This window comes from Meleagris gallopavo, chromosome 16 (assembly GCF_905368555.1).
Source record: "Meleagris gallopavo chromosome 16, MGAL_WU_HG_1.1, whole genome shotgun sequence".
Lineage (NCBI taxonomy): Eukaryota > Metazoa > Chordata > Aves > Galliformes > Phasianidae > Meleagris > Meleagris gallopavo.
Window position 1 is genome coordinate 12,199,352 of NC_139419.1, and position 24,870 is coordinate 12,224,221.

Consider the following 24,870-nt stretch of genomic DNA (forward strand, 5'->3'; position numbering starts at 1 on the left):
CAGCCCCGCACAGCCCCGCACAGCCCCGCACTGCCCCTGGGGGCACCGGGCGGGCAGCGGAGCGCTGCAGCCGCGAGGGGGAGCGCGGGGCGGACGGGCGGGGCGGGGCGGGGCGGGGTTGGGACCGGGGAAGCCGCAGCCCCGGGCGGAGAGGAGCGGTGCGGTGCGGTGCGGGACGCGCACCCGCTATGACCATCGGCGGTCCCCGCGGCGGCGGGCAGACCCGCCTGCAGATGCCGTGCCTGGGCAAGGTGAGCCGGCCCCGGGCGGGCACGGGGCAGGGAGCGGGCGGGGGCACCGCACCGGGCGTCGGGGTCCGCGGGGAGTAAGTTTGGCTGCCCCGGCCCAGAGCCGGCTCTGCCGGCTGCGGGGCGCCCCGCGTCCGGGTCGTCCCGGCTCCCCGTGCCCCCGCTCTCTCCGCCGTGGGGCTGAGCGCGGCCGGTGCCCCGCAGATGGAGCGGATGATCGTCAGCATGCAGGACCCGGACATGGGCATCAAGATGAGGAACCAGAGGCTGCTCATCACCATCATCCCCCATGCCATGACAGGTGGGCTATCGCGCCCGGGGCGATGCGGCGGTGGGGAGGGGAGCGGTGCACGGGAACGGCCTCGGGTGGCACGGCACAGCGGGCGGCTCCCGGCACTCAGAAATGTGCTCAGAACTGCAGCTGGGAGCGATGCCGCGTTGGCTGAGCCCTCCCTGGGGCGGGCGGCTGTGCCCCGTAACCCCGCGTGCCCCCTGGGACCGGGGCACCGCATCGCACCATAGCGCTGCCACGATCCTCAGGGAACGACATCGTGGAGTGGCTCATCCAGAAGTACGGCATCTCGGAGGAGGGTGAGTGCCCGGTGCGGGGCGGGGGGTCCCGGCAGGTCGCAGAGCCGCCCAGCAGCCCCCGCTGCCCCCACCCAGAGTCGCTGCACCTCGGCAACCTGATCGTGAGGCACGGCTACATCTACCCGCTCCGGGACCCCCGCAGCCTGGTGCTGCGTGCTGATGAGTCGCCGTACCGCTTCCAGGTGGGTGCCCTCTGCATTCAGGGGCCTGGCACCAACCTCACAGCACCCCAGTGCCGCTCAGCCCAGCCCCTCTCCCCTTAGACTCCGTACTTCTGGACCAGCACCAAGTGGCCAGCCACCGAGCTGGATTATGGTAGGTGCCCACCTACCCCACAGACCACACAGACCACAGTGGGCCCCAGCCCCTCTGAGCGGCTCTGTTCCTCTGCAGCCATTTACCTGGCCAAGAAGAACATCCGCAAGCAGGGCGACCTGATCGAGCATGAGAAGGTGAGCGGTGCATGGGATGAGCTGTGGGGCCTCAGCTCGCCTGGCGTGGGGGTGCAATAAGGCTGCTGCCCCCGTGCTGGAGCAGCAATAGGACCCAGGGCTGGGCAAGGGTGCGGGTCCCACGCCGTGCCCACCTGGCTGCTGCTCCCCAGGACAACTACAACCTCCTGCACAAGAGGATCAACCACACGTGGGACTTCGTAGTCATGCAGGCACGGGAGCAGCTGCGGTGAGCGTGAGGACATGATGGAGATGGCAGTGGGCAGCGGGGATGGGGCGGCCTCCAGCTGCCAAACCCCCACTTCTGCACAAACAGGGCAGCCAAGCAGCGGCGGAAGGGTGACCGCATTGTCATCGACTGCCAGGAGCAGGCCTACTGGCTCGTCAACCGGCCCCCGGTGAGGACAGGCTGGGAGGGACACCGTTGGTGGCACTGTGCGGTCTGGGCACAGCTGGCTGGGTGTGTTTGGAGTCCTCCAGCACATCGCTCTCGTTGCAGCCGGGAGCTCCCAACGTGCTGGAGCAGGGCCCCGAGCGCAGGAACTGCCACACCACCCGCGTGCAGCTGGTGAGCAGGGCTGGGCCCACGGGGCTGCCCCACGTCCCACTCTGCACGGTGACCTCGCTAGCCCTGCTAATGTCCTTGTGCCCCATTGCCCCTACTGCCATGGCTAAGCAGGGAGGGCTGTGTTTGCCCGTGCACCCACTGCCATCTGTGCCGATGCTCTAATCCCTGCAGCTGCCCTGTTTGTGCACTGTGGTACCCTGTGCCCCGCAGCCACCAGCCCTCCTTTCTAACTGCTGTGTTTTCTCTTCTCTCCTCCGTGTGCCATGTCATCTGTCCACGTAAGTGTCTCCAGCCCAGGGCCGCTGCCATGCTGCAGGGGGCAGGAGGTCGGGTTCATGCTGGGATGTGTCAGCGGGGTGGAGGTAGGGGGAGGCATCCCCCTGGCACAAGGGATACATAGAGAACTCTTGAGCCCTCACCCAGCCCTTCACATCTCTTCCAGGCCAAGAACATGGACTACTACAAGCGGGAGGTGAGTGGAGCATGGGGTAGCCGTGGGGCTGCTGCATGGTGCAGGGCCCTGACGTGTGCCCATGGCTGGCCCAGATCGAGTACTGCAGGAAGGCCATGGCCAGGACCAGGGTGAAATCATCCATCTGCCTCGAAGGGTGAGCTCCGTCCTGCAGTGGGCTGGCAGCCCCCCTCAGCACATGTCCAACGCTGATGGGCAGAGCCAAGGCCATTGCAGATCCCAAGATTCACCCCTTCCCGTGCTGCCCCCGTGCATCCCCGAGAGTCAGGGCCATGGTGGACAGCGAGATGTGGCCCAGCCCCCCAGCCACCACTCCCCACAGGTACCTCAAGTTCAACGAGCAGTACGTGCCCCACGACCCCATCATGTCAGGCTGCCTACCCAGCAACCCCTGGATCACCGACGACACCACCTACTGGGCCATGAATGCCCCCACGTAAGCACCCCTGGGGGCCACCAGCCCCGGGACGGCTGCAGGGAGAGGACAGAAGTGGCCCTGCTGTTTGGGGGCCATGCCTGCAGCCCCCAGCCCTTCCTGCACGCTGCCCACAGGGTGATGACCCCCACGAAGCTGCGGGTGGAGCGCTGGGGCTTCAACTTCAGTGAGCTCCTGATGGACCCACTGGGCCGTGCACAGCTCCTCGAGTTCCTCAAGAAGGAGTTTAGTGGTGAGTGAGCCCTGCTGCTGCATCTCACACCAACTGCCTCCATGCTGTGCGGCTTTGCCTTGCTGTTGGGCCCTGCTGGGACCTGAGGAGGGTTTTGCCCATGGGTGGTGTCCAGCACCATGGCTTCCCAAACATCATGTCCCCATTCCAACACCACGTCCCTTCCCCAACGCCACCTCCCCATCCAACACCACATCCCTTCCCCAGCATCACCTCCCATCCCTACACCATGTTCTCCTTCCAAAATCACGTTCCTTCCCCAACGCCACCACCACATCTGAACACCACATCCTCTCCCCAACACCATCTATCCTCTCCAACACCACATCCTCCTCCTCGGTGCCATGTCCCCATCCCGACATCATGTCCTCCTCCTCAACACTGCATCCCCTTCCCCAGCTGAGAATCTGAGCTTCTGGGAGGCGTGCGAGGAGCTGCGCTATGGGGAGCAGTCCCGCATCAATGAGATCGTGGACTCCATCTACCAGTGAGTGCCATGCGGCGGCAGGGCCGGGTCCTCGGGATGAGGCCATCCCAGCCCTCCATCCCAGCGTGGGGCCGGGCCAGGCTGGGTGCCAGTCACCTGGTATCGATCCTCAGGCAGTTCCTGGCTCCCGGAGCCACGCGCTGGGTGAACATCGACAGCAAAACCATGGAGCGGACGCTGGAGGGCATCAAGACGCCCCACCGCTACGTGATGGACGACGCACAGATGCACATCTACATGCTGATGAAGAAGGTGGGTACGGGGCGGGCAGTGCTGGGTTCAGCCTTGGCCTGATGCTCCGCTCCCCCAGGACTCCTACCCACGCTTCCTCAAGTCGGAGCTCTACAGGAACCTGCTGGCAGAGGCCGTCATCCCTCCGGAAACCAAGAAGCGGTGAGGGCAGTGCTGGGGCCCCCTGGTGCTGAGGGTCCCCGCGGTGCTCAGCCCGGCTCTCCCTGCAGGGTGTTCCCTTTCATGCGCAAGCAGCGGCACTCCAGCCCCAGCCCTGCTCTGCTCCTGCCTGCCGCTGACACCGAGGCCAAGGGCGAGGAGAAGAGCAGGAGTCCCGCAGCTGTGCCCGAGGAGGAGAGCTAGGCCCTGCCGCGGCACCCTGCCCGCAGTAGCACTGAAGGAGAGAAGCCATACATCCCCTGCAGACCCCGCTCGCTGCCCCCAGATCCTTCCTACCCCAGAGGGAGCTGGCACCCGGCCTGTCCCATGGGGCAAACACAACACATGCAGAAATAAAGGATTCCGTGGGGAAAGCGCTGTGGCTTTCACGGTGTTGAGCAAGGGGTGACACGGGAGTGCAGGAGGGATCCCTGCAGCCCTGCACGCACCTCCAGCAGCGTGCATCCCCAGCGTGCAGCAGGCACCTGGAGCTGGGAGCAGTGGGATGGCAACAAGCGAGGGATGCAGAGGCCCCTGGGCTGGCAGGGGCAGGCGGGGATGGTGGCTGGCAGCCGAGCTGCTCTGCCTGCCCGCCACCCCTTAATCTGAGCAGAGCCCGAGGATCTCACGCAGGATTATTCTCTTTCCCAGAGCTGAGCCCCAGCTGTGGGGGATTAATAGTGGCCATTATATAAACATGAGGCAGGCTCGTGCCCTCTGGCACTCAGCCTCAGAGCTGAGCACAACCACAGGGCAGCGTGGGGTCATCCCCAGCCCATTAAGGACCAAGGAGGGGCCAGCCTGCAAAACCGTGCAGATGTGTGGGATCAGGAACCCTCCCCTGCTGCTGATGTAGCCCTATCACGACGTGGCTGCTCACGGCTCAGCTTGGTGCTAGGGCATACAAAGGCCCTGGGGTGAGGTGCTGGGGAAGCTGCAGGAGCCTCAGTGGTGGGATGGAACCTGGGACCTCAGTGCTGGCAGCCATGGGGCAGTGACAGATGGTGCCACGCTCCAGGAGACACCGCGTGCTGCACGGCTTCCTCTGGCTTGATCCAAATCCAAGCCCTGGAGAGAGATTTTCATGCTGATGGACTGCAGCAGGAATCTGGGGTGTAAAAGCAGGTCAGCGAGTCCCAGGCAGGGGGAAGGGACAGGCCAGCCCAGCTCTGTTACCTAACTGCTTTTGCAGGGTCCAGCATCCACACTGCTGCAGCAGGAGAGCCAGGGGTCTGCAGTGCCACCCCAGAGGTGCACATTTGCAAGGACCCCTCTGCAGTGGCCCTAAGGGGCCAAGTGGCCCTTTTTTTCCCTGCAGCACAATGCTCCTCTCTGCCAGAAAGGAGGAGCAACCGCTTCAGTATCAGCTCACGCTCTTCCTGCTCACCTCTGGCCTGACACCAGCACGGCTGGCTGGTCTGGCACATCCCAGCTGCTCCCCGGGGTTACGCCGTGCTCAGGGTAAGCGTGACCACCAGAACAAAGGGGAGAGGCAGGCACCCACCTCCGCAGGGCAAAGACAAACTGCAAGCAGGGGAGCATCACCAGGACACCGGGTCCCTCCCAAAGAAGGGGTTTTCTGCCCTAGGGAAGTCACACTCCATTCTTGCATAACGTCGGCTGCTCGTTAGCAGCAAGAACAGAAGCAGGGCACCATTTACAAACAATGCAAAAGAGGATTTATTGAAACCATCAGAGTTAGACCAAGTCCTGTACAGCACAATTTGCAATAAGTTAAAGAACCCAACAGCCTTAGTGTTAAAAAACACACTAATGCATAACACAGTGATATAATGCCATCATCACCCATCTGAGTTATTGAATCAAGGCACGAAGTCATTCATTAAATACTGCAGAAAACAATTACACAGGGAAAGAAGCTGGAAAAAGGACTCGTTAAGAAGGTGCTGGTTTGGCACTGATTCATTTAGTTGAGCTGCCACAGGGAACTCTGGGTCTCCAAAGTATTTGGAAACACAAATGGACAACTTAAAGCCAGAAAAGACCCCCAGAACTGAAAACCCAGCACTCCTAAGGGACGTTCAGTGTTACCGACTGGAAAAGTCAGGTCTGATTTGAGAGCTGAGGATGAAGGACAGTGTCATTACCATGAGAGTACAGCCCAGGTACGTTGCTCACACCCACAGAATTGCAGTGGGACACGACCTGCAGCACTCAGCCCTGGGCCTGAAGGCGCATCCTTCAGGCAGCTCCAGAACCACCTGAGAGCAGCAACAGGTGCCCACTCCAAGCACTAAACAGAGATGTTTCTAAGGGTGCAAACTCCATCACGCTAAGCTGTGTGTTTTCTGCCCACCTTCTTCTCAGCAAACAAATGGACACCAGTGTATGAACAGTGGTTGTGTCTCAGTGCAGCTGGTGCAGGGACAGCAGTTTTCAGGACCAGGGAGCCTACTCAAAATCTTTTCCAGGCTTTGCACATTGCTTCTGCAGCCTGCACTGGTGCCCACCAGGGCATACACCTCACAATGAAGAAGCCTCCAAGTGAGACGTCGCCTCCACACAGCAACCCACTCTCTCTCTGGGGACACCAGGCTGGCCCCTGAGAGCCAACAACCCGGAGTTCCTCACCCAGCATCACTTCAACCCGGGGCAAGGAGGCAGCACAGAGCTCTCCATGGAGCTGCGCTGCAAAAATAGCTCCTGTAGTTTCACCAAGTGGCTCATGTCTGTCTTGCAACACGCCCACCTCCTGGCACAGGAGACCATACTCAGATGGGCACCACAGCAGCTGTAAGGTTGCAGGAGCATTTGCAGGACAGCTGGCATTGCCACTTGGGAACAGGACTCCCAGGAACAGCAAGCCAAGCTCCCAGGAAAGGTTAAAGTGCAATTCCACTGGTAAAAAATGGCCTAGATCCCCTTGCACCTTGAAACCAAGAGGAGAGGTGGTGTCCATACCCGCGGGGACCAGTCAGCCTAGGCTGGTTTTCATATCCCCTATAAACACAACGAGGTGAGGGGAATGTTGGTGCATAAGTCAGGTAGGAGACCAGCTCCCTTTTGGTGACACCAGTACTGCACAGCCTGGCTGGAAAGCAAGTAGCATAGAAAACACAGGTAGGCTTGTGACTGCAGGGGGAGGCACACAGGGCTGTTCTTAGGAGAAAAGGTCATTTTCTAAGTAGAATGACACTTCAATCTGCGTTCTGCTGGCCCAGGTAAGACCTAGCCCATTCACAAGGCTGAGTCCAGCACTACACATACCCACTACTGAAGCAGGGGCCCAAATTGAGGAGAGTGTAACTGGGAATCAGCCGGCAGCCAAGCACCTCTCCGGCAGCCAGGAGAGCTGACTCAGAAAGGAAACCTAACACCACACACAGAAGCTCCACTTCTCATGCAAGCACCCAAGAAACAATCAGTGCAGGCATCCCCAGAGAGCACGTTTTCCTCCATCTACAGACTGAGCCAGCACAGTTCTGTGGGCACAAAAAGATGAAGGGGAAAGCCCTCATCCCTGAGCTCACGACACTTCAGTGGTGGCCAAGCACTGAAGTCCCATCAGCTCTGACAGTGGATGCACTGGCAGCTGCTCCCTCATCCTGGGAATATCCAGGCAGTGGGGGTGCTTCCCTGCCAGCCATGCTTTGGTTTGCGGATCGAGAAAGGCAGCTTCCCATTTGAATCCACGATCTGGGTTTGCTAAGAGCACTGCTGCAGAGGAGAGGCAGCCTGCAGACTCCCCTGGTCTCCTGGCAAGCTCACGCTCTGCTGTGGAACCGCATCCTGTAAAGGCGGTCACGGATGTACTGCTCACTGTCCACAGCCACCTGGCTCAGCCAGATCACCCTGCTCTCAGAGACATCCTCCTTCAGCTTACGCTTCATCAGGGACACCAGCCCAGGCTCCTCGCCGGGTTGAGGCCCCCTCAACAGCACATAGCAGGCGTGACGGCTGCGCTCGAACAGCGTGGCTGTAACGGAGCAGAAGGAACAGCCCAGCATAAGATGTCTGAGCCCAACACCACGCACCCAGCATCCCGGAGGCAGCAGCAGGTGTCCTCCTGCACCTCCTCGCTGGAGGGCCAAAGGGGGAGAACTTACCATTGAAGGCAATTATCTGATCTGTGCTGTTGCGGAGCTCCAACAGGACATTAGTGTAGGAAGGGTGGAAAAGATACAGCTTCTGTAGAGGAGCTGCTGACATCTGTAACCAACAAGACATGCTCAGAACACAGTAATCCCAAATACCAGGCTCGGCCATTATTTCATGTTCAACAGAGTGCATCCAGTCGGTTATCTGAGCATGGCCAACATATCCTGCCTGATGCCACCAGCACCAGCGCTGGCATTTTATTGACTCCCCAGCCTGACCTTCCTGCAAACAACAGGCCTGTCTGCTGTGTGCAAGAGACAGATTTGCCCCAAAGCTGACAAATTCAGCAAGGAAAACACAGGAAGTTCAGCTGGTGTTCAGGCATCCTCCAAGATGCAAAGTGTCACTAACACTGCCAGCCACTGCTCCAGCAGGGCTCTGTCACACGGCTGAGCAACACATCAGGGCCACCAGACACTGCCTTGTAGAACAGAGAGGATATTAATGTGGCCAAGAGACATCACTGCGTGCAGTACGACTGCAGAGGCTCCAGGTCAAACAGCAGCAGATTCAGAGGTACTAAGCCAGCAGCCTCTCAACTCAAATACAGCAGCACACTGAGGGAAGGCTATGGGCAATCCAGTGCCTTTGCTCATGCAGATAATAAGTCCATTTTCTCTATGCAGCCAGGCTGAGGATGATGAATGTTGCTGGTGCCACACTAGCTGTTAGCAGAGACACTGCCACGGACACTGTGAGGACCTAGTACAGACAAGACCACATGCCTGCTGCATGCAGACCAGATTTGATCAGAGACATGTGGACACTCCACACTGCACAGAAAGATGCAGTTAGGGGAACACACGGAACTGAATGTGGACACTGGGAAAATGGGTTGGCTCCAGACAATTCTGACTCTGAGTCTAGAAAAAAGCAGCCATTCAGCAGCACTGCTCACCGTTTCATTTCCTGCTACTTGGTATTCACCCCAGATGAGGAAGGTGGACCGATGATCAGCAGTAGAAAGTGTGGCTGGCCTGGGGCTCTTTGCTCTAGAGTTCAGCTTCAGATCCCATTGGACTGCTCCAGATCCACCCTCAACAATCATAACCTAGCAGGGAAGAAAGAAAAGGAACGCGTATCAAAGAGCTCTATGAGCCGCGAGTAAGAGGTCAAGTCAGCTGTCTCTATCCCACACTGTCTAAAGGAGCAAGTATCTGACATATGGGAAGACAAGGAGACACTTGAAGCTGAGCTTCTACTTGATCACAGAGCTGTGAGACCTGGGGTGGACCGCGTTAGAGTGAAGTCACAAGTCTTGCAAGTTATTTCAAGGGGTTCAAAGCTCTGTCATCGAAGTCACTTGCTGAGAATTAAAGTGTCTGGGCTGCCTTCAGTAGCTTCTTAAAAGAGATCATTTCCCAGCCAAAAGCCTTCTAAAGTCAGCTGGAGGCAGCACATCATACCAGCTGTCCTCGACAAAATGTCTGCTTGAGCTGAGACATGCAGAGAAAAAGGAAGTTAAAAGGAAGAGCTTTCAAACCTTTTTCCTGTTGGGTCCGATCTCACTCTCAAGGACAACATCAAGAACATCAGGTTTGTAGTAACCAAGCAGTGGCTCACTAAGAGAAAGGAGGAGAAAGGACAGATCACAACACAACCTAACAGCTTGTGCATACCCTGTTCTTTCAGAGCAGTTCTATCCTCACAAAAAAAAAAACCCTAATAAAAGACTCAACTGCTACATCGCAGGCTTTTATGTTTCAAATAAAAAATAGCATCTGCCAGGATCACTGCTGCTGGGAACCTGGGAACGCCATACAGAACCCACCTAGGTAACATTACCTCATGACATGGGACACGTTGAGGGTCCACAATGTCTGCAGATTTTGTGCACTGATCAGCATGGCCATCTCTGAGCTCACAACCAGGATGTTCTCCCGCGATCTGCCAGGAATTTTTGCCAGGTAACGAATGTCTCCAGTGCTGAACAGGAACAGAAAATGGATTATGCTTTCTAGATTGGGAATGTTGGTTCTTTGTGGTCTTTGTTTTGGGGGGTGGAGAGGAGGGACTCCTTTTAAGCTTTTTTCCCCTGCACAGTAAGAGTCAGAAACTCATCCTAACAAAATCAAGCTGGGCTGGGAGCTGAAGCACCAGGTTCTGCAGATGCCACACACTGGATGAGTTGGCAGAGGTACAAGTCATGTTCCAATTGCACTCACATACAAAATCCCAACCTGCTTCCCTTCCTTTACTGTGAAATCCTGACAAAGCCACCAACACCAGCCCCCTCCCCAGGGTATGGGCAGTTAGGACAGAACAAAGGCAGGAACACCAGGACCCTCCAACCCACCAGCAGATGAGATCCAATACCAAACCTGAGAGGGGTCAGGCGGTGCGTGGTGTGGTCGATGTTCTTCTCCCACTGAGGATCTTGCTCAAGGCCAGGAAGCTTAATTTCCATCCCAGTTGCTGCACTGTAGAGATCTTTCAGGGAATACGCATAGAGAGAGTTGGCTGTGTAAAGAAAGAAGAGCAAGGAAGAGGGAGAAAAGTTATCCTGTGCTTTGCTCCGAGTGCTACAAATTTCCGGATCATGTCTGAAGTGGATCTGGCAGATGAACAATGAACTGCATTTTTAGGGCTTATATCTCAGAGCTGTAGCAATATCTTGAGACTGAAGCCTGCTTTTGAACGTTCAGCATCTTATCTGTTCACAACCCATGAGTTCCACAGAATCACTTGCTATGTAAATGACTGTTTAAAATCTACATTCTCAACATTTCTAACATGAAATTACTACAGTATGTAATGAACTTCAGTTTCAGCAGAAGTCACTCCTTCTCTTGACCTCAAATACCTCCTTCGCTGCATGAAACAGGACATAGATTTGAGAATGTAAAACACTGTTTCCAACAACTCTTCAGTAATTAACACATCACAGTTACAGTCATTCTTTCAGACTCAAGTCCTACACAGGACTGTACCTGTATAGAAAAGGAAGTAGTGGGAGGAGCCTGGGCTCAGCATGACATAACGAGCTTCCCCATCCACATCCAGGCTTCCAGTGGAGCCGATCTGTTTGCCATTTTTTCCTGAATGGATGAAGGTCTTAATCTACACAGGGATGGGATTAAAAACAAACAAAAAAAAGGTTAAAGTTGCATCACTCTGCATACAGCGTTCTCACAGTGTTCTCTCACAGTGCCTGCAGGAAGCACTGTGCAGACCAGCCAGCACAGCTGTTTCTGTCCTTGCAGGCCTGCCAAAAGCAGGGGGACCCAAGTTCTTGCCACAGAGTAGCTCTGCTACTATTTTTAGTGCCCTAAAACCACCCTTCTAAAGCTGTTGCGGGTTCACAGAGACTAAAAATAAAAAAAAAAGCTGCCAGGTTTCTTTATGTTCTCTCAGTGCAGGGATCAGAGCAACAGAATCCACACAACACTTCACCCAAGAGAAAAAAGGGTAGAGTCAAGATGAAACTTAAGAGTGGGCAAGAGGTGTGATCTGGGGGAAGCACGGCACACTAGGACTGAGGAACAGCATCTTGTAGGGGTGCTGAGTCAGCCAAGAACAGAGCTTCCCTCCTCCTTGAGCGGGACTGACAGGAGAGCAAAGAAAATCTGCTGCTCTTCGGGTGACTTTGGGGAGCCTGGTAAGTGAATAAGGGGTAGAGTTTGCTGGGGAGGAGAGCAGCACGTTCATCAGCTGTTCCCAGCCTCTCATATGGGAGGGTACACACACCAGCACTTACTGAACAGCTTCACCTTTACTGGGAAGCGCTGGTGCAGCTGCCCCAGGACAGGAGCAACCAATGGCACTCATATAGTCAGGGAGAAGACACAGAACCTCACTTAGGGCACTGCTTCATATTTCTGTGAGGTGCTACAGGCCAGGTATTCTGAAATAAATCTCATTTCCCAGGATGTGTTTGTGCTGAAGCTTGCAGCAGGTAGGGGTCAGTGAGACTTAGCAGGAACCCATCCAAACCCCTACTGCCCAGAGGATTCCCCACACACTGCTCAGTGCTTTGCTATTTCAGGAAGCAGGAGTACAACGTCACATTCAACTTCAGCTCTTGGCAGCAACAAAGTTAGGAACTTTAAGGACTGAATCTCCCTTTGGAAGAGACTGCCTTTCCCAGCTGCAGAGCTGCCCTCAAGCTGCCCACAGTTTGTGCCCTTTCTCAATGCACAGTGTACTTTTACTTGAGTTGAGAGAGTGCCTGCCAAGTCCCAAGGGAGGGAGGGAGGGAGGGAAGGAAGGGTTTCATACCAAAACAACCAGAAAGGTTAAACAGAAAACAAATCATACAGCAGTTTAGCAGAACAGAGACTACTTTCAAACATGTCCTGGCTGCCTAAGATTAGAAAAACAAAAGTCTTGAGATAACTGGGATAGGAAAAGCAGCGAGGAAAGGAAACAGAAGAGAAATGTAGGAGTTGGAGAGGATAGAATTTCTGATGATTCTGGCAACAACAATGCCTCTGAAAGCAGAACTCAATCTGCTTATAGTGCTCTGGTGTGGGGACACATGGCCCCTGTTCCTCCCACGAGCCTTGCTACAAGGAAACTACAACTTCTGCATGCAGGTGCACATGCAGGTGATGCACATCACTCAGTTATGGATGTGGATGTGCGATGAAAACATTTTTAGCTACCTCACTTTTTCCCTTCTAAGAAGTGGGAAAAGCAATATTGGAAAAGAGAAATGGCAACTAACAGCAATTTCACTAAGTGAACCCAAGTCAGAACTAATCAGCACAGCGACAGCAGGAAGAGAACTGAGCAAAGCTGGCAAAGCACAGCCAGGGAAGGTACCAGGAAGACCAGTGGTTGTACAGAGGCACTGGCTGTCAGACACGCTTTGATCCAGGAGCCAAACCTGTCAGGGTTTGTTCACTTCCACTTCTCTGAGCATGGTCATAGAAAACTGCAAGCTCATCTTGCTTAGGTGCTCTCCATACACAGCCTGGGAGGAACACAGACTGAAAAGGGAGACTGGTTCCTGCCTGGTTTTCTTCTTAAGCCATAGAACACTTGCATTGATTTGGGAGTACGTTTCTGCAGGGTGGGAAAGAACCTCCCTCAAACACAGACATCGGAGGCCTGTGGGCACTTCCTCTGCAATCTGCAGGGCTGAAACAAACAGCATTCCTGCCATGCCCTGCAGTCTGGTCAAGGGGCTTAACGTAGCTTCACAGTGACATACCTTATCTCCTGTAGCAATAAAGATTATCAGGTCCTGAACTCCGTCACCATCCACATCTGGAATCACTGACAAGGGAGTCAGCACAGTATAATTAGCTCCAAAGTCATCGGACTGTTTCCACTGAACTTCCCCTAGAAGAGAAGTTATTGGGAAATGCTCACTAAAAAGCACTTCAGGTTGAAAGGCTTTAAAACACTCTCGTTCCTCAAAGCACTTTGCAGCAGTCACTCGTAGACAGCCCATCTGTGCTGCAAGGCAGCCACAATTATAAGCCATCATGGGGTATTTCTGCATTTCAAATGAGACCCAGAATCCACAATTCCAGCCCTTACTGAGAAGCAATTGCAGCTGCCTGCATAAAGGCTCTTGTCCATCAGCCAGGCACAAAGAACAGCTTGCTTTCAGTGCCCCAGGTTAAGACATTTTCCTTTGTGCTCACTGCACGGAAAATCCTTTCCAGCTACCTAAAAACTTGCTTCTGTGTACTTAAATTTGTGCAGGCATTGGAAGACCACAAAGAAGTGAATTCTGTGAATTCTGATCACAGCACTCATGGCTACTTCCAGCAGCAGGTTTTACTGCAACCCGACTCCTGCAGATGCTCCTGGAGCTCACACTCACAGCTCAGCTCGCACCCCTCCTCTCTCCCTGGCTGGAAGAGCACAGCTCTTCAGACAGTTCTGTCCCTCAGCTGCTTGTCAATGCAGGTAGCACAGCTTTGGCTGCACTCAGATGCACTCTGCCCAGGGCTGCTGGCGACTTTCCAGACACTGACATGAGGAATTTGCAGCAGTATTTGCTGAGAAGAGAGACTGCTGTGGCTTTGTGCTTTTTCCTTTTCTTTTTTAAGGAAGACTTAAGTGCCTAACTAGGTGCTCTGAGGGAAATCCTTAACCAGCCCCTTTGAACTGCATCCCACGCAGCCATCCTCAGTTCAGGAATGCAAAATAATCATGTTTTTTGTAGGCAGTTGAACTGAGGGCCAAGGAATGACTGCCCCACGCTGCCTGCAGTCATTTAAGGCAGGCTGCACTGCCAGTGAGATTCCTCCACAGCTTTTGCTGAAATACTGGGGAAAAAAAAACCAAAAACATGTGGATTTGTTGTTATAACAGGGGATACGAAATAGAAAAATGCCCCCAGGGAAATAAGGGGAAGGCAAACAATTCTACCCCTAAAAACAAGCAAGCAAACAAAAAAGCCCAAGCAGCCAAAACTACAAAGCGTTTAAGTTTTAAATAATTATATCCTATAACTATAAATAATATATAAACTATAACTATAAATAACTGGCTTCAGTATAGCCCAAAGCTCCATCAGTAGATCGGGCTGCTGAAATTCGTATTTTGATGCATAATGCTCAATTCTTTGCTGGTTAGACAGTGAAAAGAGTTGTAGATAAAGGTGTTTTACTCCTTTGAAAAAGTCTGATTTAACAAACTCGTAGTGGTAACTGAGACAGCTTCAACACAAAGGGATTAAGGAGCTTACATGGTCTAACACAGCCCCCAAGGAGCACAAACTGTGAATCCAACTCCACCTTGCTCTGTTAATGAGAGATCTGACTGTTCTGCAGACAGGCAGAGCACTGTGATGCTCCCTCACAGTCCAGGATCACAGCAAAAGCACAGCAATGTAAGCCAACAAGACAAGTGCCTAGATGGTAAATCCAGCCTGAGTGAAGGGTTTTGTTTTGGTCTGGAAGGAATAATAAAATGAGGACTTCAAAACTTCCGTGGCTGAGTGCAGCCCTCACTCCAAGGAACTGCAAAGGGAAGGACCAGGATTGCTTGCTTCATTCTGGATGAACGCACACCCCAGCACTGTGCTTTCCCAGCCTGCAGCTCACACACTGCCTGAGATGAAGGCAGGTCTTTTATACAGAGCACTGTCAGACCTCTCTGCCATGTCCTTGCCCCTTTGTTTACTGAACACCTTCGAGTTCCCAGCCCTCTGCACACAGCAGATATGCAGAAAGATAAAAGAACCACTGGAGCAACAAAGAACTGTGATGGGAAACAATCATTCTTTGTGAAGTCTTGAGTGACAAGCAGCAAAACAGACTTACTTCTCCTTGTCACACACTCTTCAGGCTGAAGAGCCTTGGTTTATTTCATGATTTCTTCCACTGAAGAAATGACACCAGACCCACTCCCAGGGCTCATACACAGGATAAGGCAGAAGGTGCCACCACACACCTACCCCTGTTCTTCCTATGGATGCTGGTTTTGGCCGTGGTAGAGGCAGAACACCCAACTACACACACCTTTGGTTTGGTTTAGAACAGCTGTGTTCCAGATTGCTTGTTTTACCTTCACACACAGGAATGCTAAGTGTTCCACACAAACAGAAGCACACAAATACCTATGCCTTCCTTCTTGTTTGCTCATGTCACTTATTCTGGCTACAAAGAAAGCAAGATGTAAGACAATTTGAGTTGAGAAAGACACTAACTATCAATCCCACATCAGTCACTCGGAGATAACCAGCCTACCCCTCCTTCAACCTTCCTACAGGCAGAGATTGAAGGCAGAAGTCCCTGGAATCTCACCAACCCATCACGATGATGAATCATTAACAGCTGAAGACTGATCTGGCTACTGGTTTTAGTACAACGTGATGAAAGTCAGACTTCACCACTTGAAATACACTTAACCTGGTATTTTGTTCCAACCTGTCCTCCTAACCCAAAGCAAAAGCCAATTACACTAAGAAGCTGCTTTTGACCTACTTAGAGCCACAGCAAAAAGGTGCCAAAAATGTCAACTGTTGGAGTATTCATTTTTGTATCAGAAGCAATTTTTCACCTCTTGCTTTTAATTTATCTGCAGGATGTTCTCCTACCAGGCTGTTCCTGCGACTTGTGGCTTAGCCCAGCTGTTTCTCTACGTACATGTGCTGTTTCTTTATGGCTGACTTCAGTTACAAGGCTTTGGCTCAGCAGCCACCTTTCCACGCTTTGACCTAAAAGCAACTACTTCATTAATGTCTATAAATAACCTGTACTAAAGCCTGTTGATGAGGAAAATGGTGCTAATTATCTCAGTTATTGCAGAAGCTTTCCAGCTGACTGTGGGTGCATGTGCTGTTCCAGCTACAGTGGAAATTAAAAGCTTCAATAGCTTTTCCTCAGATCTCTTAGAGCTTTATTTCTTGCTATTTCTCTCTCCCAGTATTTGGAAAATAGGGCGTAAGGGGTGCAATATCAGATACAGAGAACATGATCCTATGCATGCTTCCAAGAGAGAGCACACATTGTTTACAGCCTTTGAAACCCCCAAAATGGAAATGTATCTCAGTCTTCCTCAGAGAGGAAGGCTCAAGGCACAACAGACTTGTTCCTACAGAAGCAAAGGCATTCTTTATCCTCCCCCCAGCTTTAGGCAAAACGATGAAGAATCTCTTCATCTACAGGGGCAGAAATGAAGAGGGCTTCCCTTTTTCAGGCAAAATCCCAGGCTACAGACCACTGAATACTTCTCCTGTGCACTCTCCCTGATGACTTTCAGATCTCCAATCCCTGTCACTCCCATGCTTGTTGCCACTGCAGGCACTCCTAACGCTTGTTCACAAACGACTGAGAAACACCACTGGTTTGTGCCCAGCCCACAAGGGCATCAAGTAACATTCACAACTGCTGCCTGCTTCTCCTGTTTCAAAAGTTGTCGAAAAGTTGTTCTCATAATACAGCAGCTGGCACAAAACACCACAACGGAGTCCAGTCCTTGGAACAGAGAACAGGCAGTTCTCAAGGGCCCAGCCAATGGCTCTGGCAAGGTTTTTAAGATGATAAATACTCCGTGTACATTGTCCACGTACATCGTGATATCACGTCAATGTTCCCAAGGTGTGACAGCCACAAGGTGAGGAATGAAAGTAGTGCTGTTCTGTTATTCTGCCTGCCACCCACCTGTCTGCTGGTCAACTGCAGTCAGTGACACCGGCTGTCCCACCAGCAGGCAGCCCGGGGTCCCTCCAAGCTGCTTGATGCCACACTGCATCCATTCCAGCTCCGTGGCAGCAGGCCTCTCCCAGAGCACTCTGCCATTCGTGCCGGACACAGCAGTGATGAAAGCACATGGAGAAGGCAGACCTGCAGAGAAGAAGCAGCAGAGGGAGTGTGAGCCCTGCCCACATCTGCTACACTGCACCAGGTGCTGTGCCTTGCTCCAGACCTCCCCAAACCCAGTTTTCTCTCCCAGAAGCACTGTATTTCCCCCCTATCTTTATTTCAGTGCTTCAAACTTCACAACACAGAGGAGAACTGACATTACGGGCACTACTCCAACACTGGCACCCACCTCAGGACATCAGCCACAGCAGCCCCATTAATCCTAACTAAAAGAAGGAGCAGCCCTTACTACAAGGCCTTCTGTTTCAGAATCAGCTACCTTCATCCAAACAGGAGCTGTTGAAGCTGCTGCTGCCATTGCTGGCTTTGAAAGCAAAGATGACATCTTGCACTTTGTCCTCGTTCACATCTTCTATAGCAAGAAACGGGTAAGCCACTGTAAGAGAGACCAGAAGTCAGGCACTGGTGAGGACTGCCTAAACCACCAGCACATCTGGCTGCAGCAAAGCACACATTCCCACAGACCCACTCACTGCCTCCAGCTCTGACTGCACGACATCAGGACAAACTGGCTTTTGTATTAATAAACAAACAAACAAAAAGGCATCTACATGAGCACTAAAGCACTGGAAGCCAGTGCCAAAGGATTATTTGTTTTCATTTGTCATCCCCTGGAGGATTTGTCTCTTTTTATAGCCAGGCATCCAGAATTTGAACTATGTTTAACAAAAAACAACTCTGGTCCTGGGGTGGCGTTGCTATTCCCAAAATACAGGGAAAAACAAAACAGCCCCAAATATATAACCTTTCTCACTTTCAGCTAAAAGCAGCCATATATATCTCAAAGTAGCAGAACTTTGGATTTAGGCATTAAAGCCTAAAGTTCAGTCCCTGGTGGGGAGCACTATCTCTGCAGTTACAGCTTAACCAGCACACAATCACCACACACAAGATTAAAGGAAAGCACTGACAGAAGTGGATGCTGAGTCAACAAGGAGCAGTTCCCAGGTTAAAGAGACGATTAAAACAACTGTAACTTTGTGCAGCTAATAAAATAACAAGATGCAATTGCTCTTCTCTCCTTCCTGTTAGCCACAGAGAAAAGCTGGAAAGTCACACCGATAGGGAAAGGATGCCTAATGGTCCCCAAACCGAAGTTCAAACTTCAAGGGAGCACTTCACAGACTCAACTGCAACACAGATTTACTCCTAGGCACCCTTCCCCATTATTTTCCAAGTAAGACTGGTCTGTGAGCTCATTAGTGCTTCAGAGCAGCATTTAATTTCTCTGTTAGATCCTGTGAACACCTCCTGGAAGGCCACTCCAATTATGACGGGCCATTGCTTATCCAGGTCAGGTGTTCACAGCCCTCACTCCCAAGAGCAGCACCCCTGCAGGCCCAGCTCCAGATCAGCCTTAGGCAGAGTTCAACAATTCCAATTCATAACCCACAAGGGAACGGGACCCAAGGTAACTATTCTCCTACAGCAAACTCACCTGCACTGTCATAGTTTCGGAGCCACGTTCTCTCTGAAACAGGCCTCTCTGGGCAAGGAATGATAAAGGAGAAGGCAAACACAATGATCAGACACAAAAATAGCGAGACGAAGAAGGCGGCGGTGCGCCAGCGGGACAGCCGAGACAGCTGCGACGACTGCTTGATGATAATTCTCCTCTCAACAGAGTTCTCATGGTTCTCTTGAGCTTTCACGTCCTCTGTCTTCAGAGGGTGGATCTCAGCTTCTGAGTCTTTGTTATCCATTGCAGCTCACTCATAGGTATTCAGACACCCTTCTCCTCCTTCACCTGCAACAACGGGAAGAAGAGTTAAAGCAGATTTTGGAACGTGGCAAGAAATGACCAAGTGTTCTGTCACTACCTGATATTCATGCTGGAGACATCTAATGGGAGGCGACAGGTCGCTGTGCCGTCGTCACACAGCTGGGTGCCAAGCACCTCTGACACTGGAGGTCTCCTACACACAGCAGCAGGGAGAGATGGGGACACAGAAACAGCACCATTTTTTTCTTCAGAGGAGGCAGTGAGCTCTGCTAGACCCGGAGCAAGGACAAAGCAGGCTCTGGGTTCTATGCTGAATGGCCTGGCTGCTCCTGCAGGTCCTCCTGATGAAGAGCACCAAAAGCTCCCTTTGCTGAAAAGCCTTCTGCCACCTCCTGCTGATGGCAGCCTGCTGCCAGGAGGGACAGGTGAAAGGAAACACTCGTGGCCCTCACTTCCCAGCACAAAGATGTGCCCTGGTGCAACGAGCACACGAGAGAGAGAAACAAACACCAGCATACTCTGCTGTGTAGGAGGAGAACAAAGCTATTGAGCACAATCCCCAACGAGTGCTGAGCCCAGCCCTACAGCAGGCAGGAGAGCAAATACTTTCCTCTTTGTAGGAAAATGAATGCATGCATTTAGACTAAAACTGGGCAAATTTCATTCCACCGCAGTGGAAGAAGAGCTAACAACTGCTACTGTAGTTTCTCCTGCTATCTGTCATGATCTATAATGAATGAAATGCCCCTCTTCCTCCAAATCATCAAATTGCTTTTCTTCAGCTCGACTCAAAAGAACTCTCTGCAGGACAGGGCTGGGCTCCTGCAAAGGGCAGATCCTCACCCACCCCACCAGCTCCCTGTTGCAGGAGCCTGGAATTCCAAATTCACAGCCCCGAACCCACACCGGTCAGCCCAAATGCTCAAAAGAAGAGGCCGTGGTAAATCAGAAATGGCAAATACAAAATACAGAGGAGGATGAGCAGACGAAGAACTCCTTGCCCTCTCAGGGGCACGTACATTGCCATTGGTGATTTCCATGTGGCAAATTTTAAGCTCTGCCAGCTCAGTACTGAGAGCTGCAGTTACAGCAACAAAGGGGTTCTGTGCTATTTATCTTCTAAAAGGGAAAAGGGAAAGCCCCTCGTTGGTTTCAGAAGCCTGTAGCATTGCCCACAACAATAAGAAACCACTCCATACACAGTTTTCAGGCCTCTCTCGGACAGTGCTTCTTTTAAAAAAAAATAGCAGAAGGAAGAACAAACACCGCATTCCAGCAGCCTTGGAAAAAGCTGCATGACCACGTCATAAGAAGTTCTATCTGAGCAAATAAACATGACAACCCAGCCAACTTTCCATGACTGCACTGTGACAGCCGTGTCCCAAATCTCCCACCTCAACAACTGACTTCCCCAGCAGAAAAGAACTTCAAGTCAGCACCGGTGTGAGCGCAGAGCCCTCGGGCTTTCAGCTCCAACAAGGAGGGGCTCACTGCTGTAGGGCTGCAGAGATCCCAGGAGGAAACAGAGCAGCAAGGAGCGACTCCAGGAAAAACCCTCGCCTCACCAGGGCGGCTCACACAGGCATCCAGGCGTAGAGACAGCGAGCCCAGTGGGATGGAGCACAGGGAAGGAGCAAAGGAGTGGGGAAAAACAGCTCAGCACAGCAGGAGGGGATGGCCGGGTCAGACCCCTAGCCAACTGCTGCATGCACTGGGCTCTCAGGGCTGTAGCTATGAAGCGTTCGTACCCAAGCACTCTGGCATTTATTCTGCTACAGCACATCAAGTACAAGATCTCTCTCCAGGCAATTGAATCCAGGCTGCGCAACACCATGCAAATTCAATTAAATCAATAATGTAGGAGCTGTATCCTCCCCCAGAGCCCTCACTCCGAGGACCTCATCTGCCCTTCCCAGCACCTGAGAGAAGTCCTCGAGGCCGTCGGATCCCAACCTGCTGCAGCACACAGTGGCAGGATGAGTGGGGAAGCAGAGAAAGCAGTGGCTGCAGTGAGCAGAGCATCGCTTTGCAGGCACCGCAGGGAGCCTGCCCATCAGCGGGATCAAGGTACGAGGCCACAGCCATGGGCTGAGCAAATGATTTACTGCAACAGCAGCTTCTGCCATTGTGGTGCTGGGGAAGAGGGCAGGAGTCGGTGAGGTGATCTCCCTGCACTGAGCTGGGAGCAGCAGCTCACCCTCCTCAGCACTGCGGTGACGCTGCTGGGTCACAGCTTGAGTGCAGCCCTTAAAACACTGCTGCCCATGAGGCTGGAAGCCAGAAAACTGCTGGGGCACAGCAAAGTGCTTCCAGCACCTGTGACTCTTCCTGCAAACAGTGTGCAATGAGACTGGGCTGCTTCTCTGCCCAGACCATATGGGCACCATCTTAACTCCAAAGGCACACTTCTGTGAGGCATCACAAACCACACCACTGTCATCCAGACTGGGATGAGAACAAGAAAAAAAAAAGTAGTAATTATACTGCCAGCCCCAGCAATTCCCCTTCTATTGCAGCAGCGACCCTGATTACAAAGAGCTCTCCGTGCCTTTAAAGCAGTTCCTTTCTCTCTTCTTTCAGGATCTGAACACTGCCCTTCGCTTCCCTGCCAGAGCATATGGAGGGCCAGAACAATGACCACGAGGGTTCAAACAATGCAGGAAATCCCACTGCCCGCAGTGCCAAAGTACGTGCTGGCAGCACATGAAACAGTCTGATCTCTGAGCAACAAAGCAGTCTGCTAATCGGTTTAATTGGAGACAAGCAGAAAACGATAGTGTGCGTTTCAGATGACTTTTCTGTCCTCTAGCAGCCGACATTTTGTCTCCCATTGGTAGAGGGCACAGAATACTTCCCTGGGGGCTTTGATGCACCCAGAAGCTTGCAAGGAAATACACAGCACCAGGATCACCTGTTGCTGCAGCATTAACACTGCTGCGTGTGCTGGGTCTGGTGGCCAGCGTCAGCTCCGCTCAGGGACAGGAGGCCTCACCTGAGACATTCCATGAAAAGGATTCCTAGGAAAGGAAATAATTACAGACTGCACACAACGTAGCTGGTAATTACAAATAATTACATGCAGTACCAGTGAGGCACTCTCTGAGCTCTGAAGGCTGCTTGCTCCTGCGGCCCAGCAAGAGGAGGAACCAAATAAACCCCTTTCCTGTCCCACAGAACGATGCTGCTTCCAGGTTCTCCAGTGTAACTCACCTTCACGGGGCACTGTCTCTCCTCTTCTACAGCAAAGCTTTGCAGATTTGATCCGCATTAAACCAGTGCAACTTGTGCAGCAAGCTGCCCGTGCCAAGCTGCAGCCAAACCGAAGGGACAAACTATCATTACCAGCCAGCTGGTGCAGAGAACTGCACAAAGTCAGATGTATGGAGACAGGAACCATTTAAGTGCATTGGTGCCATGGAAGGTTTAACTCATTTTCCACCCATAAAATGCCCAAGCACCGTCCTAATTGCACTAGTCTCACAAGATAGTGCTTCTTCCTGGAAATTTTCTAGCAATATATCATACCTAGATTTGACATTCAGTGTGTTCACATCTTTCACAGAGTGCTGGGGTCAGATCATAACTGGTCCTTTTAGGAACACAAGTACAGCATTTGCTTTGGGGGTTTGTTTGTTTGTTTCAAATTTGCGTCAGCCAGAATAGTTGAAACCCCACCCTGTAATCCCTGATGACAAAACAGCTCGCAAACATTGCCCTGCATAAGATGCAACATCCCCACTGTGGCTGCCTCCTACCAGCTGACTGCGGTGTGATGTGTGCAGCACTGCAGCTCACTGGGCAGTCACCTGCTGCTCCATAATGGCAATGCGTCACTTTCTGGGTCCCTTTTGTGCAGTTCTACTTACATCAGCACCCAGCCAAGAGGAACTGACACTTAAGATTTTCCCCGACTGAGATTTTTCCTCTCTGAATAAACTCAGAGCACTCTGAAGCTTACAGTCCTGCGGGGTCATCTGCAGCCCATAACTCCTTCTGGACAAAGCCACAGCCTCGGCGTGCACACAGAGCTGCCACAAACTGACCATCCCTTCTGGCTCTGGGGCACCTCCTGTGATCCTTATGGCCTTTGTAAGGATGCAGTCTGCAACCCAGAGTTGGAAGGGACTCTGGAGGCCATCTGGTTCGACCCCACTGCAGTGCACAGGGACAGCACAGCTAGGTCAGGTTGCTCAGGGCCTGATCCAGCCTTGCTTTGAAAGCCTCCAGGGATGAAGCATCAATCACATCACTGGGCACCCTGCTGCAGTGCCTCACCACCCTCATTATGAAAGATCAGTTCGTTATATCCGACAGAAATCTACTCTCTTTGATGAAAAGCAGTACCAACACTGCAAAGCCACACGGAACCGATTACGGGTTACGTCAGTGATAATAACCAAGCAACAGAAACACAAGCAGTTTATCAGCAGCCCGGGATCAAAGCCACCCACCCTCACCCACTGCTGCAGATCCCTTGCGAGCCATGCGAGCCTGTGGGATCAGCCTCATCCCACTGCAGCCATCGGCTTCCCAGCCTGCGTCAGAGCCTCAGCAACATCCCTGAGCTGCCAGAGATTTCAGAGATTAGGGGAGATCTCCAGGCACGAAAGCTGTTTAGAACACACTGCAGTCATTTCATGCATGTTTATTGAAAAGACAAAAAAAAAAAGGACATTTTTAAGTCGAGAGCTCGCTCCGCAGATCTCAATTAACACACAGGTCACACATTCCTTGCTGCCCACCGGTTCCCTCACGTTGCTGATAAGCAAGGCACGTGGTGGCATGAAGTAATGGCCTTCTTCCACCTGCTGCTGTCACCATCAGCTACTGCCAGGAGAGACCTGTTTCATCCCTCGGGATTGAATCCGTTTTTCTTTCCCCGTCTTACAGCGCACACAGAGGGAAGCCACGGCTCCCAGCCCACACGGCTCAGACACGCTCAGCCCTGCGGGGACACGCAGCTTCCAGCCCGGGATCAGGGCCGGGCACCGCGAGCAGCTCTAGCTGCAGCTCCCCGGGCCGCCCCTCTGCTGGGAGCCTGGGACGGGGATCCGGGGCGGCACCGAGTGCCGTGCGGGGCAGCGGGCAGCGCTCCGCTTCCTCCCGCTATGGCCGAGCGCGGCACCGCGGCCGGCACCGGCTCCTCCGAGCCGCGCTCCGCCAAGCCGGAGCGACCCCACAGCCCACCGGGAGAACGAGAGCCGGCCGGGCACCGCCTTCGTGGGCGCCGAGTTCCACCGCGCCGCTCCGGAACGCCGTGCAGCGCCATTCCCCACCGCGGCCCCGAGGCCCCGCGCTCCGCACTCACCGCGCCGCCGCCGCCGTCACTTCCGCCTCCATTCCCCGCCCGGCGTCTGCCGGAAGTGACGTCACGGGGCGGAGCGCGCTCCCGCGGGCTGGGGGCGGGGACGCGGACGAGGAGGCGGAGCGCGGGGCACAAACGCGGCTCGGTACGGCGCGGTGAGCGCCGCCTCGTCCCGGCGTGCGCTACAGAACGGAGCCGGGGAGCGGCGGGACGGCGCGCCGCGGGCAGCGAAGTGGTTATAGAGAAAGGAGCGCGCACGGCGGGGCGGGAGGCGCGGCGCCAAGCCGGCAGTGCCCGCTGCGGCTCGCACCGGCCCGGTAACGCGGCTACGGGCACCGCAGCGCCGCCCGCCTCCCTGCTGGGAAAGAAAGGCGGGCGGGAGGACCCGGCTCGGGATGCGGAATGCGGCCCGTCCCGCCCGGCTCCGCGCTCGCCCCCAGCGCAGCCCCTCGCCCAGCCGTTCCGCAGCGCTGAGTCAGAAAAGCCTCCGCCGAGCTGCTCCTGCCTGCCGTGCGCAGTACAAAGGCAGGTTAAATGGTGCTCTGCTCCTCTGCAAGGAA

General features: G+C 53.4%; 2 protein-coding genes across 5 annotated transcripts; one reads left to right on the top strand and one right to left on the bottom strand.

Moving 5' to 3' along the window:
• The first annotated feature begins 85 nt into the window (after positions 1–85).
• On the top strand, positions 86–4,250 carry RGS11 (regulator of G protein signaling 11). Of its 2 annotated transcripts, none has more exons than XM_085238117.1 (17): positions 86–251; positions 453–549; positions 789–839; positions 915–1,021; positions 1,103–1,154; positions 1,233–1,291; positions 1,444–1,520; positions 1,608–1,689; positions 1,791–1,859; positions 2,302–2,331; positions 2,406–2,467; positions 2,654–2,767; positions 2,884–2,999; positions 3,399–3,486; positions 3,600–3,738; positions 3,797–3,879; positions 3,948–4,250. In XM_085238117.1, exons 1-17 carry the CDS (start codon positions 189–191, stop codon positions 4,078–4,080), a joined length of 1,422 nt encoding a protein of 473 aa, XP_085094243.1. In that variant the 5' UTR covers positions 86–188; the 3' UTR covers positions 4,081–4,250. The 2 variants fall into 2 exon arrangements, with proteins under 2 accessions (XP_085094243.1, XP_085094244.1); XM_085238118.1 differs by having other exon boundaries at positions 2,308–2,331.
• A 1,282-nt stretch (positions 4,251–5,532) lies between these two features.
• FAM234A (family with sequence similarity 234 member A) lies at positions 5,533–24,434 on the bottom strand. Of its 3 annotated transcripts, none has more exons than XM_085237195.1 (12): positions 24,314–24,434; positions 18,721–19,029; positions 17,542–17,658; positions 17,061–17,243; positions 13,151–13,281; positions 10,926–11,055; positions 10,317–10,455; positions 9,781–9,921; positions 9,479–9,557; positions 8,894–9,046; positions 7,944–8,046; positions 5,533–7,813 (listed from the first exon to the last, which is right to left on the bottom strand). In XM_085237195.1, the coding sequence occupies exons 2-12, from the start codon at positions 18,983–18,985 to the stop codon at positions 7,602–7,604; spliced, it is 1,653 nt and encodes a 550-aa protein (XP_085093321.1). In that variant the 5' UTR covers positions 18,986–19,029; positions 24,314–24,434; the 3' UTR covers positions 5,533–7,601. The 3 variants fall into 3 exon arrangements, with proteins under 3 accessions (XP_085093321.1, XP_010717690.1, XP_085093322.1); XM_010719388.4 differs by lacking the exon at positions 24,314–24,434 and adding an exon at positions 20,925–21,059; XM_085237196.1 differs by lacking the exon at positions 24,314–24,434 and adding an exon at positions 19,103–19,193.
• Between the last annotated feature and the right edge of the window lie 436 nt (positions 24,435–24,870).

Coding starts and splice junctions, on each gene's coding strand:
- RGS11 (XM_085238117.1), top strand. CDS start 189: ATGACCATCGGCGGTCCCCGCGGCGGCGGGCAGACCCGCCTGCAGATG. Junction 252..452: donor AGATGCCGTGCCTGGGCAAG/GTGAGCCGGCCC, acceptor GGTGCCCCGCAG/ATGGAGCGGATGATCGTCAG. Junction 1,155..1,232: donor AGCCACCGAGCTGGATTATG/GTAGGTGCCCAC, acceptor GTTCCTCTGCAG/CCATTTACCTGGCCAAGAAG.
- FAM234A (XM_085237195.1), bottom strand. CDS start 18,985: ATGGATAACAAAGACTCAGAAGCTGAGATCCACCCTCTGAAGACAGAG. Junction 11,056..13,150: donor TTATTGCTACAGGAGATAAG/GTATGTCACTGT, acceptor ATCCCTGTGTAG/ATTAAGACCTTCATCCATTC. Junction 10,456..10,925: donor CTACTTCCTTTTCTATACAG/GTACAGTCCTGT, acceptor TTCTTTACACAG/CCAACTCTCTCTATGCGTAT.